This window comes from Chiroxiphia lanceolata, chromosome 5 (genome assembly GCF_009829145.1).
Source record: "Chiroxiphia lanceolata isolate bChiLan1 chromosome 5, bChiLan1.pri, whole genome shotgun sequence".
NCBI lineage: Eukaryota > Metazoa > Chordata > Aves > Passeriformes > Pipridae > Chiroxiphia > Chiroxiphia lanceolata.
Window position 1 is genome coordinate 17,338,255 of NC_045641.1, and position 14,584 is coordinate 17,352,838.

At 36.0% G+C, this 14,584-nt stretch overlaps 1 protein-coding gene across 8 annotated transcripts in view; it reads left to right on the forward strand.

Moving 5' to 3' along the window:
* The window catches only part of TAFA5 (TAFA chemokine like family member 5), a 507,380-nt gene that overhangs the window by 324,600 nt on the left and 168,196 nt on the right, over nt 1–14,584 (forward strand). For all 8 annotated transcript variants that reach the window (XM_032688536.1, XM_032688532.1, XM_032688533.1 and 5 more), the window contains one exon: nt 13,327–13,454. In XM_032688536.1, the coding sequence (XP_032544427.1) occupies nt 13,327–13,454 (128 nt within the window). The remainder of the gene's footprint in view (nt 1–13,326; nt 13,455–14,584) is intronic.

The following is a 14,584-nucleotide window of genomic DNA, read 5'->3' on the forward strand; positions in this document are numbered from 1 at the left end:
TAACCAAGAGTCTATCCATGTTTTGACCAACTGGTAAGGAAAAGCTTAGCAGCAGGCTGTACTGTGCCTGCTTATTCAGTGTGAAATAAAGGCACACAAGAGCCTTTGAGGGGTTGTTTCTTTTTTGTTTCTTGTTTTACTAGTGTGTGTTGTGTTTGTGGGAACTCGGGGTAACACATTCTAAACAATGTTACAGCTGTTACGGAATTATCAAGTTTATTAACATGTATCAGAGCTGTGTAGTTAGTATTTGGAAATATTGTGACTGTCTGATATTGAACATGTTTTTGGGGCAGTTGGATTCTCATCTCTATATTACTGTAAAATGCTTTGATATTGCTTATATGCCATTATTGCAAATGTGTTTGTATTCTGTTCTTTTTGACCAATGCTGTTCTGCTCACTTTTTTTCCTTGTGGAAAAAATTATATATTTTCCTCCTATAAATTATTATTAGGAGGAAGTATAAAACATTTCTACTTTCTCTTCTTCCTCTTTAATTAATATGATCGTTGCATCTACAGCATGCTGTAAAGAAACATGAGAAACCTCAGTGCTTGTCTTAGTGCCGATGTGGCAACTTAATATAGTATTGGCAACAAAATCCACCAATTTCTAGCTGCAGATTCTCCCCACTTCTCACTTACTGCTTGATGTTAGCAATATTTTGGGAATGATTGCTCAAGGCTAATCACTGTCCTCTCTGGTTTTTGTGGATTATACTTGTGGCAAACTTAAAAATATTTTTCCTATGCTTTATAGCAGATAAAAATTAAGAAAAAAAATTATCTTGTGGAAACACTGTGCTGTTTCCACACAAAATCCTGCATCTGCTTGTTAATATGCAATTCCCGATACTGTGAACTTTCATAGAGGTTAGAGATGAGAAAGACCTTTTAGGTCACCTAGTCCTCCCCTTGTACATAGAGTAGATTCACATAAGGCACAGTCATGTCCCCTCTGCACTGAAAGGGAGCATTCTTTTCACATGACATGAGTGCTTCACTGATACTGGAAAGAAGAGAAAAGACCTTTTTCCTGTAAAGGGTGTGTGAGATGAAGTTGTAGCATGTTGGCATAAAAGGCTCTTTGTTAATTGCTATTGTGCTAATGATGCTTTGAATATGAATGTTTTGTAAGCAAGAAACAGGCAGTGATTCAGATGAGCAGTGCCTCAAAGAAAACTTGAGCAGGACTGGAAGTGAAAGAAAGTCTTTGGCATTTTGCAGTCTGTTTTTGAATGGGTTGCACAGATTCAAGTAGTCAAGACCATACACATAATAAACAGGACTGAAGCTGTAGAGTCCACTACAAATTTGTAAAAAAAGGAAAAAAATTATATCACAGTAAAACTGCTGAAGAATTTGCTGACAAATTTGTATGTGTGTGTGTTGTGTCTCTGTCACACGTGTACTGAGGCATTAACTCTCAGCAAGCTGAAGTGCCTGCTAGTCCACTGGGTAGAAATTGCCAGTCTCCATACTATCAGACTATATACCTGTTTTCGTAAAAATATTCTCCCCTGTCTTGAATATTTGGTGCATATTTCTAAGTTGGTGACTTTATAAATCTTTGTAACGTGCAGTTAAAAATATCTACCTTTTGACATCTAGCTTTTGGTTAGCTAAAATTTAGGAATTTGCAGATTATTTTAGGGTACACAATATGAATATATGTTAAGTCATTATGGCATAAGATATCTGAATAATCTTATGTTTACTAATATATACGTATTTCTGTTCTTGAACAGAGGAATTAATAAATATGTAAATAGGCTCTACACATATGAAATTATGAAAGTGGGTTTTTTTCAGTTCAACAGTAGAAAGTGTGCAAATTGTCATATGATTTAATACAAATTATTTCTGTTATTCACATACAACTACAGTGGTTAAACAGTATCCTGCTGACAAGAGTAAAATATTGCAGTGAACTGTTAATAGCAACTTTTATTTCTAATACAGTAAATGCATAAATACATATATATATGTCTTATTACATAATTATGCTTCCAGGGATAATTTCAAGGGCCATTTTCCTATGTGAAAGTATAGAAAATTTGTGGAGTTTCCCTGGGAAGACTTCTTAAAGATTTTTTTTTTTTTAATATGTTTAAAATGTTGAGTCTAAATGAACACTTAAATAGTTCGGTATTGTACTTAAGAGAAGCATAGAGAACTAACAGTTGTTGTTTCTTAATCTACAAGGGGCTATTTCCAAGCTGCAGACTCAGGCAATCAGTGCTTTGTTCAGAGGAACCCTCAAGAAACCCATTGCCAGTTTTGCCTGAGTCAGGACTGTGAACATGTACTGTTTGCATTGTTACACAATGTAGATATTTCCAATAAGGCTTCCCCAGTGCTCTTAAAAAACAAGAGTCGGTTGAAAAAGTTTTTTGCAGACAGTTAAAAGAAAACAATTACATTCTTGCAGATGGAGTATTCTAACCTGCTTCCATCAGCAGGTTAAGATTACGGTCACTGGGCCAGGTTAAATTTGTGGGATTTTAAATTCCTGCATATGTCCAGTGTTGATGTTTAGTTAGTTTTATTTCACTTAAGCTTTTCAATGTACAAAAAAAAAAGAAAAGGCAAGAACAGGAGATATAAAAGTTAGATGATTAACCTTTAGGAACACCTAGTGTTTTGTTACTGATGTGGCCTTATTGTAGCTGACAGTAGACCATTGAGTCGTTTGGGATTTATTAAGGGAAGATGAGTATACTCCTATGAAAGTTAAATAAGAATCCTATAGAAATAATACTAAAAATCTATAGAACTGCCATTGAATTTTATAAGCTGCCTTAAGAGTTTGTAGAAATGTGAGCATTCTCTGAAAATCAGTACTGGATGCCTTTCTAAAAGTTGTTATATCTCAACCAGAAATTGTTCAGATTATGACAGAAATTGCTGAATAAACTTTATGGCCTTCATAAAGCTGATGATCAGATCTGGTTAATTTAACTTATTGTTTCTCTCCCTAAAATGTATGACTGTCCTGTTTCCTGTAAAGGAGTGCAATGCAAAAAATTAGCTTTGTCTCTGCATCCTGACCTTATCAACTACTTTGTGCCTGGTGATCTGGTTTTTTACAATTGGAGCAGTTGCTGCAGATACACAAGTGCTTATGGCACCTAATTTTTGGAATTTGTGGTTTAAAAAAATAAGTCAGAGTATACTGTCTGTGCTATTACTATGTCCTTTGGCCCAACCAACCTACACCATGCAGCTTTTAGCAGGGGATAAGACTCCTGCTTGCAAACAGAGTGATCATAGCATGTGAGCTATTGCCTGGCATGGGAGAGAGGCAGCATCTCCTGCTTTTTCACCTTATTGCCAGTCCTTCTAGTCTGATTTCCCAGAAATAAATTTGAAAATTTCAAATTAGATTTTCTGATAGTGAAGAAGACAGGGAGACTATTGGCTTTTACAATATCTTTTGTGGCTGTTCATAAATTTGCTGGATGTGTTCCAATAAATAAAATATTGCCTGTTAGGTCAAGAAAGACTATTCCTTCTAATCAGTGACTATTTCTGATATAGAGCTCTTTCTGAACTGCATTGTATTTAATGTATAAAATATCTTAAGAATTTTTATGAAGTAGAATCTGATGAATCTTTGAAAATTAATTTGTCTGTGCACTAGGTACCCAAGGTAAAAATGTCCACACAATAGCTGAGTTTTGAAAATGTATTGTATTTGTCTTTGTAAGGTATCTTTCTCATGGTTTTATGTGCAATATTTTAAAAATAAATTAAAAATAGGAGCCTTATGTAAATATAAGGCAGTATTTGTTTTATTTTTACAAAATATATACATTTTACAATGTGTATACAGACAAAGCTTTGCTAAGTTTTTGCCCAAATTAAGTACAAAATTAGGAAAAATGTTTCAATTCATATAATTTTGGGAAAAGGAGCACTAATATTTATGTATATATGAAAAGCTGCCTTTAAAAATTATCTAAACTGTCAGTCAAAAATTGTATTCTGTACAGTCATGATGTCAAATTGCTGTCTGACAAGACAAGTGACTAACTGTGCAGTTGAGATATAACATATCCACCTGTAACAGGATTTCCCATGGACAGTGTATCAATTCAGTGCATGTTATATAAACTGACATCTTTGCTGTATTTAAACACATTTGTTCCTCTGTTGGTCAAACACTGGCTAATGAAAGCAGAAATCGTAAGGAAAGGCCAGTTTCCAAGCTATCTGAAGGTCAACATCATAGTTCACTATGGCAAGTTTCCTGGGGCACTGACACGAGTTTCAAAAGAATCCTAAGTGGTTATATTAATTGTATTTTCACTGTGAAAGGTGAAAACATAAAGATGTTTCTCTTCTTTATTTTCACTTGTTTCACTCATTTTATTAATTACTTCCTTGATCTTCATTCTTGTAGCATTGATTTGTGTCAAAATCCCCAGCATAACCATAGCTTATTTTTAATTTGATGAAAGCAGAAAGCCATAGGCTTACCCCAAAGAGCATACAGTTTACTGTAACACAGCATCTAGTCATGGAATAGGGGGAGATCACTTTGGGTATGAAATAAGTACAGCTTCATTGCCGAACTTCCTTTTCTAATATTTAAAATTGTTCTCATAACGGCAGCTGTTAGTCTTCTTCTGTGCTAGTCATCACGCTCATTTCAACTCAATTTGCTTGCATGTTCTGTTCTTACATACGTGACAAAAGGAGAGCAGAGTTTCCCATTGCTCTGGATGTTGACAAAGGAAGCCTGTTGTACTCGAGAACAGCTGAATTATTATCTCTTATAGTGCACAATAAAATGTCACCACCATGTCACAGTACAATACACAGGCTGACACTGGACTTGGAAAGTACCAAAAGCAATGAGGGCCACAGCATAACCACTCAGTTCTATGCTTGTCTTTTAAATACATATGGAGAACATTAACTAAAATTCTCAGAAATAGCATTTCTATCCTAAAGCACGTGGAGTTTCACATTCTGATTCTCACGCTTTGTCCATGAAAAAGCAGTTGTCAAATGAAGAGTGCTTCTTGTTTTATTTTTCTTTTTTGCTTTTTCTTTCTTTTTATATTTTCCTGACTAAGTATGTGCAGATTTCACTAAAGGTACCTCATAAGTCTGGGTACATGAGCTTTCCACAACTAGAATCCCAAGAGGGACCATGATCCATGGCTATCGTTTTGGCATGTGTTTTGTGAGTACAAAATCAGATGCTGTGCAATCACATGCAAAGCTGCAGACGGGGTGAAGCGTCCAGAATTCTTTGTCACACATATCCATGGGTATTTACACTCTGACGTACACTCTGTGTTCAGACACTTTTTGTAAGGTTGCTTTTGTAAAGTTGCTGCCACCCTTCCTTCAACCTTATAATCTTTTTTTCCCAGCTTCTTTCCATTTCACTGAAAACTCTCTACCATGTAACCTAGAGCATGTTTAATTCTTACTGTGGCTTCCTCCTTTAAATTCTTGCTTTGCTGTGGTTATGTTGATATGTTCACATGTTTCATAGCTAGGAGTTCTTGAGGTCCTTCTCCCTCTTCCACAGCTGCCCAGCCTTCTCTGCATAACATATGAATATCTGGTTCTACTTTCAACTGCAGTAAATCTGGTCCTCCACTGCATACTCTGCTCAGATCATCAGGAGAACTGAAATTGATGTACTTCAGGGAAAAAACCACCCAAACCATTCTGGTCATTTGCTTTCACTTACCTACATTGTCCTACTGACTCTGCTGAACAAGTTACTCAAGTTTTTGACCTTACCCATCAGCCTCAGTAGCTACTACATATAGCTTTGGGCTTTCCTCTTTTTCCTTCCTTTCTTGCTTTATATTTTTTTTTTGTATTATCTGTTTTCCTGTTACTTCCCATTATAACCCTTCTCGTCTCCATTCTTTAGTATTGTCTTCAAATTCTCTACTTCAGGTCTGAAATTGCCATCTCTCTCCAGTTAAATTTGCTGTTCTCAGTATGCTGGCAGCAAAGTGAAATGTGATGAAAACCTGATTTCTGAAGGGTTCATTGCTGGCATGTCACTGATCAGATTTTTAGTAATTTTTACTTTGCTTCCAGCACACTAATTGAATACAGCAGAGCAGAACAGCAGAGGACAGAAACAGAAGACACTGAGTCCTGACAAAGGCTTTCTCTAGGGGCAGGTGCTCAATTAGTATCTCTTGTTAGGCAGCAAGTGCTAACTACCCACAGACAGTGTAGCACTAGATCATTCTCAGATTGAAAATCATTGAATATGTACATCTGTGGATATTCAGACAAGTACTGAAATCCTGGGCAAAGTTGTGGCCAGCTTGCTATTTAAACTCATAGAAAGAATCACAGAATATTCTGAGTTGGAAGGTAACTACAAGGATCATCAAGTCCAACTCTTAATTGGCATTTTAATATATAATTAGAAAAAAAAAAAACATTTAGAAGAGTCTGCAAACACATGTATTGTACCTGAATAAAATTCAACATGTAGGTTTTGTCTGTATTTATCATTTATTAGAACTGTCAGAATGCTTGCTGTGACCCTGTGAGGTTTAGTAAATGATTCTAAATAAAGTGATTTTTTTTTCTGTTTCTGTTAGACTGCATTATAAGGAGTTGAAAAATATGTTATATTTGCTACATTATTTTTCCATCTAAGCAATTGTAGTAATAGCCAGTGAAAGGCTAAAGGGTTTAGAACAAATGCAGATACATATTGCAATCTCAAATGAGAGCAATTACAAACAGAAGAAAACTGGCCCTTGAAAAATAAAATGGAAATAGACATGAGTTGACTGTGAAGCTGATTTTTAGGACACTTTCTGTTTTAGGATAATGTTTCTGTCATACAAGTATTTGAACGTCTGGATGTAGACAAATCTATCACTATATCACTGAATCACATAGTATTAAGGTTTTCAAAGAACTGAAAAGAGAGAGGCCAGATAAATACATGTTTTTTTTTCTACACTACAAAAAGTCAGGTATCATGTTCTGGTGTTTTTACTCATGTGTTTTTCACTGTTTTTTTTATTTCTTTATTATTCAGGGCATCATAATGAGGAAATTCTTCTGTTTGTAGACATAAACAGGAAGGAACATAAGAGCTGTTGAATTTCATGAGTGCTCTTAGAATCTGGATTCTACTTCAGCTTTTGTTTGTTTAATTGTTTTTAAGCTGTCAGTATGTATTTATTTCACAGTCTTATGAAGACTCAGCAAAACATTAGGTACCTCTTAAAACTGAAGAGATACTTAGATGCCTTGCTAAATGCATTCGTTTAAAAGCTTGGGTTTACTTGTTTTAAGTAGTTTTGCTACTAAGTAGCTTGCCATATTCACTAGGCTTAATCCAACAACTTTTTATGCCAGCTTTTTCAGCTAAATTTGTAGAGACCATTCATGTAACTGGCAGGAGTGCCCCTTAGGGAGTCCTAGTTTGGGATGATACTGATGACTGCATGATTTGGAGATCACCTCCTGGGTGTTATCCTGCGCCTCCAAAATACATGTTGTGCATGGTGCAATGAGCACCATTTCTGATAAACCCAGATTTTCATTCTTTTTTGGGATATAGGTGAACATTGAAGATGTTTTCTCAACCCAGGGGTTGCAATAAGACTTATCCCTCAGTGGAACCATGACTGGGATGAGCTGCAGGAAAAGTCTCTGCCCTGTCAATCAGTCTTTTACTCTTGATCTAGTCACCTGGTCTCAATTTGTAGCTTTCCTGTAGACCACAGGAGATCACTTTTTCCCATATATTTCTCAGCCTCAGCTCAAGCATCCCTCCCAATCCTGACAGCAAGAGGTACATGATAAAATGGGTGTCTAGACATTGCTATATTGCTGTTCTTAGAACTGAATAGTCTTCAGTCTAGATGCCCTATAAATAATTGAGACAAGCTAACTCTTTGTGAATTAGCAATGCCTCCATTTTTTTAAGTGAAGCAGAATGACTGGTGTTAAAGTTATCCAAGGTTTGTAATGTTTCCTTGTTGTATAGTAAAACAGATTGACGTTTGGTGCTTATACACTATTACAGTCAAATTGCTGCTCTAAGGACAGTTCATGACTTCAATGTCTTCTAGTGCTGTGATTTGGTTTGTCTTTCTGATGGCCTCTTTCCTGCTGCTGCAATGTAACTGATGAATGTTTTTAAAAGTATATCACTTTGCATATTTTTATTGTTGTTTAATTTTTGCATATATGTATTAAAGTACACTCTCTCTGAAGGAAAAGGTGGCACAGAAAGGTCTCCAGTCTAGTGGCCACTAAGAATTTAGAGGTTTTGTTTCCAGTTCTGTAACAAATTCTTGTGTGACCTTGGTCAAGATGATTAACCTCTATGCAAAATGGGAACAATGAAAAGCATTTACCAGTCATAGGTAAACCCAGCTAAATGTAGTAAGTTCTGCAAAGTGTTTTGGGATCTTTGATAGGTAGATGCTGTATATGTACTAAATCAGGCAGAGGAGGGAAATGGTTGGAGCAAAAAGCTGGAGCTGAAAAAAAAATGGAAGGAGGAAAAATATGAGGTAAAGAGAACAGAGAGGCTAGGAGAGGAGTGGGAAGATGGAAATAGTTGCAGTGAGTTGGAGGTATTTTAATTATAAAAGATGTAGTCCTATTCAGTGTTAGTAGGGCAAGAGAGGAACACTAGTATAAATGTGTTTGTCTGTCTACTTCTAAAGTAATTAATCCTAGGGCATTTCTGAACCTTGGGAATCAGCTATGCCAATCACCTTTATTCAAAGGTCAAGGACAACAACAGTGAAATAATAAATGAAGGTCAAAAAGGAAATATTTTCTCCGATGCATATGTTACATCCTACATGAAATGCTACAAATTATCATTGAAAAAAAATAATGTGAAGGAGAACATCAGTCTTTAAGAAGTACAGCTCTCATTTAAGGAATATGTTTCAAAATGGTATATTCTGCTTGGGGTAAATTTTCTGTACTCCCTACTACAGTGAATCTTCTATTTACTACTTCAGGCATCTGGAATTGACTGATAAACATCAACTAAGCTGTCTTTTGGGTCAGTATTTTTGTTGTTTGGTTGGTTGGTTGTTTTTTTCTTTGCTTTAGTTAGACTCATGCACCATGGTTTTGCTTATAATTTTTAAATATTCACTTCGCACACTACCTTTTATGCATAGCATGATGTATTCTGAAGTCATAAGTCTCTGTATCCAAATGCTGTTTTAGTCAATATACTTACTCAATTACAAAAAAAAAGTACATTTTTACTTTTATTTCCAAGTTCATTTTACAACATTAAAAAAATAAAAAAAAATCCAATAAATTGTAACAATCTGAGTGTTTTAATCTACCAGATTTTAAATGACTGTAAGCTTTTACATTTACTGCTGCTGAACAAGATTTATCTCAGTTTTTTGCTATCATAAAAAGGTGATGATTTCCAGTTAAAAGATTGACTAGAGATGCAGCAACTGATAATTCCCTGAGTGTAGAGTGAATGTGGGAAAAGGAAGTATAGAAATAAAGCTGATTTTCTGTAGGAAATATGTATATAATGTTGACAGGTGAGAAGCTTAGTGACAAAACTTACCTAGTTGCAGTATTTAGCAGAAAGCAATTTGTGGTGTTCTGAAGCACTACTCAGTTGAGCAGTCTTGAACTGGACCATACTGATCATGAATGGAGAGTTTTTTTACTAATAACTGGAAATCCATTGCAAATTACTCTGTCTTACAAAACAGTTAAGATCACTTTGGTGAATAGCTTGACATTATGTTGATACAACCTCTGCTTGCCTCCAACATCTCAAAACTGTCTGAAAAACCCTTGGATAGACTCTATTTGTTCTTCAGTTCAAATGGCATTACCTGGGAAAGCAATTCTACCATATGCTGAACACTGTCAGTTCCTATTAACTTCAGTTTAAGTGAAGGGGCACAGCCCTTCTTAGGAGATGCAGAGTAGTGTCAGCACAGATTCTTAAGCTGAAATTCAGTTCTTTGCAGAAGGTCTGCACAAAGCCTATGTATCATTTAAGTGCCACTTAATTCTTTATAATGGAGCTCAGAGTGGATTTGAAGAATCTGATAGGCTTTTTGCTCTCTTGTCTGCAGAGGGCTGAATTTCACCCCTAGTGAATATACACAGTAAAAAAGCAACTACAGTGCCTCAGGAAATACACCGTATTCCTTTGCTTTGACTAGTGTAACTCAGTTTCAATTACTGATGACAATTCTTTGATACTATGCTGATAGAAATCATTGTACACTTTGCTCCCTCCCTACATTACAGTTTAGCTTCACTCTGATATAATGGGAAAACTGAAAAGTGAAAATGCAAAAATAGATGTAGCTTTGCAGACAGGAACAGAACCTCCCTTTTGCCATGGTGTGAGAGAAACTGTGTGTTGGTGAGGCTCCTGAAGCAAAGTGACAGGCAGGTGGGGAAGCAAAATTAAAGGAACGTGAGAGCCTGTAATGGGGAAGAGACCCCAGGGGGAAGCAGGGTGGGGAGACGAGTGTGGGGAGCTGAGGGGACACAGGCATGTTACACTTTTGGGATTACTCCTGAGGGTGTATTCAGGAACTTTCAAGTGTTAATTAACATTTAATGTTTAGTACTATGGTTTAGATTTGTCTGTTACTGTATTGATCCACACTACTGCTGGCTATGTGTCATTAATAGATTAATAAACCATTTTGATACTACTTTTCTTTTAAACCATATGAACTGAGTAGCTTTTCCCTGCAAAAGCAGTTGTACTGATTCTCAAGGCCTAAATGCATGAGCTGGTCTGTGTACTTAACACAGAAATGTTGAAGACTATGTTCTGTAAAATATTCTTGGTGTGTCCTAAATTTGTGCAGATATAGCCAATACCCAGAGCAAGGACCCCATATATTTGTGATAATACCAGTAGCTGCATTCTGAGATAGCAAGCAAGCAAACACTGAGAGTAATTCACAGAGGAGATACTTTTTTTTTTTTTTGAGGATTAATTCAAATTGTGTTTCCAGAAAAACCTCCCAGCTGAGATAGTAGAGGCAATCTAGTACATATTTCTGAGTTTAACTGACTATTCAGTCTTTCAATGATCCTTCATATTCTTGAAACATTGATAGAAATAGCCATTTCAATATGTGAACTGTGAAAGATATGCATGCATATGGGTGAGGTTTGAGTTAATGTTTTACTGAGCTTTTTCTGTTAAGCCTGCAACTGATTGCATGCCTTCACTGAGAAAGGATGAGGCTATTGTCTGTTACAGAGGAGATGTTAGTCTCAAAGACTGATATGATCCAGTTATCAGTAGAGCAGTACCTATGGAGCCCAAGCACAGTCCAGATTTCTGTGTATTATGTGCTATAAAGACTTAGTGGATTCACTTCAAAAAATTGTAGTTGTGAAAATTATTTCGGAGTCATTCGATCAGTGAGATATATATTGCCTAATGAACAGTACAAATTCCTATGTAGATGTTTTGGACCTGAAGTGTTTTTTATAATGAAAATCTTAATATGAATTTCAAACTGAGCTTCCACTGAAAGAAATCAGTGTTTGTTATATTGCTAGACCTTACCTACAATTGTACCGGACCTGAACACACAAGTTGTTTCATGTCAAAATATTGGAAAGGATTCTATTAAAAGACTTTAAATTGCACTTCTGTTTCTTGCCATGATCCAGTGGCATTGGGAATTGTATTCTTTGTAATTCCAAACAGAGAAATTCAGGCTGAATCACACATTCGGGTGAGCGTAAAGCTGCAACTCCCACTGGGATAGATGTGCATTTTAAACTCCTTGGACCCCAGGTTAATTTGGTGCAGTACAAGCTTCTTGTACCCTTATCTTGCCAAGTCTTTCTCCTGTAGTCCTCTTTTTGGTGGACTTATGATTAGTGAAGGCATTTTGTGTGTATTAGTGTCCCACATCAACACAGAGGGAGGCATGGTCTGTACCTCTGTATGTGGAACAAGGTCTGGCCTTGAGTCCTGGGACACTTATGTACAAATTGAATTGGTGAAGCTTTCTTGTAGTCCAGTCAAGGATTAATGAGATGATCTCTGAAGGAACTGAAGATACACATATTGTGAGCCTTACAGTCTAAGCAAAAGTTAGTTTAGGGGACTTTACCTTGTTTAGCATGAGTATATGGCACTGTGCAAGGGCGTGTATCGCTGTATAAGTATTTTATGAAAAACATCCCAAACACCTCAGTCTACAATTTTGTCAACTGGGGGAAAGTGAAAGAATAACAAAATACTAGATATTAGTAATATCGTTTACTATTCTATGAGAGGGAACTCAGATACTACAAAGGTGAACTCAAAAGAAGTAGTACTACACAGGTAAACTCAAAAGAAGTAGTATTATAGTCCAGAAGGAAATCCACAAGTATTAAAGCTCCTTTTCTCCCTGCCTTGAAGAAAAATTTCTCCCTATAACTCCTTTGCTACTTAAGCTACTATAGATACTTTTGCTGCTCTATAGCTGCTTTATTGCAGCTAGAGCTCTGTTGTTCCAGACTACTTGCTGTATGCGACTTTTGAGGAAATTTTGCACATCCAGCTTGCCAGAGACACCAGCATTGAGACATAAAACACATATCACACCATCTTTCAATTAAGGACCTTCCTAAGTAGACTTCTTTTCCCTTGTAGTAGGGTGTTTATACCTGTCTTGTCCCTCTGCTTATTATTACCTTGTCCATGATTTCTCAACCTTTGCTTCCTTCAACACCTCTCTGCCTTATGTTCCTAGTTTCTGCCCCTAAGTATACCCCTGTCATTGCTAGTATCACAGAGTTTCACGACTGCTGTGATTATGTTGACCCCTTTAGCTGTTTATTATAGCTTTTCTCTTTACACTGTACGTCCCATGTATATTTACACACTGTGAGCACATCAGGATAAGGAGTGTCTGTTCAGGTTTAAGGAGAGTCTAACACAATGGATCCTGGTTGTGGGTCACTTTTAGGCTACCATAATGATTACTTAGGACAGTAAGGCTTCAATTGTTAGCCCTTCCAGCAATGTTTCCTTGAGTGGAAGGAGCATGAAATAGGAAAAATAGCTAGTTTCTATGTTCTTTTGTTTAGTAATAGAGCTGTCTTTTGTTTTATTGCTGGCTTTTAAGTTTGAAATGAAATTTGTTGGCACAGCAGGTGTTGTAAATAAGTTTGTAAATTGCCTAGAGCTGTCTACATGATAACCTATTGCTGAATTATCAGATGATGAAAATAGACAACTCAAATGAGAAAGTGTTTAGAGATAAGTGAAATATGAATTCTCCTGCCAATTGTTTTTGGTTTTGTTTTTTCTTCTTCCTTTTCTGTTCCATAGCACGAATTATCAAAACAAAACAGTGGTGTGAAATGCTTCCATGTTTAGAAGGAGAAGGCTGTGATTTGCTAATCAATAAATCAGGCTGGACCTGTACGCAACCGGGAGGACGGATAAAGACAACCACGGTAGGTCACTTCTCGGTTCTATACTTCATTAATTTTTCCATTCACTTTATTGAAAAACAAAAAATGAGACTTTAATTGTTTTTCAGCACAGTTATGTAAAACCTGTTGCCTTATAATTAATCTGTGTGCCCAAGTGTGCATGTTGAAATACACAGCAAAGTTATCACAAAGGATAAGATTGGAAAGAATAACAAAGGAAATTGTGTCATTCCAATGGTTACTAAGAGTGGAAATCATATCAAGGTTTTCTTAAAAGGCACCAGTGGTTTAACTAACATTTCTATCCAGTCTGAAGACAGTATCCTATTGCTTCCTTGTATGTGAATTTTCTTATGCTGAGGTAGTGTAGGATGTAAAACTGAACATATGGTCTAGCAAGGCAAAAAGAAAGCTTTCACTGGAGTTCCTACAGAAAACATAGCAAAAGATCCCTTCTTCCAATTTTCTTTTAATCTTGGTTTGTTGATAAACCCCTCAGTTCTCTGATTGGGTGTCTTGGGGCATGTGCTTTTAGTGAAGCTGAAAGTATATATGACAGTAATAGTTTCTATGGCCTGTAATATATCAAACAGATTTCTAGAAAATGATCTCAAATGCCAGTAATTCTTTGACTTAAAAAATGGAAAAAATCTGAAGAGATATAATAGAGCAATTTTCTGATAGCTTGCTAGACCTCTTGAAATTATTTCCCCTCCTTATAATCTTTTTTTAGGTTTACAGGGAACTTGAGTATAATTTGAATAAGTGCAATTTCAAGAATATTTAGTCTTAAAAGTACTTATCAGTGAGGACTAAATTAAGACCCATCATCCCCTGCACAATTTCTCTATCTGAGCAGGAGACAGATAGCAGTATAAAACTTTTTATTGTTTTAGAATGCATGTATTTTGGAAAATTAATGTAATTTTCACTTTTTAAAAAGAAGGAAGATTTGATTGTGCTTTATGAGATACAAAACAAATTTTGTGAATTGTCTCTGTTTTGATTCTTCTATATTTACCAGATATATTATTCATTATGGGCAGGACTATAAAACTTAACTCAGTCTCTGAGGCCTTACTTAGATATGGTTTACCTTTAAATCTTTTGCATTCAAGTAATGTAAGAGTGACATAAAAAACAAAGGAAGG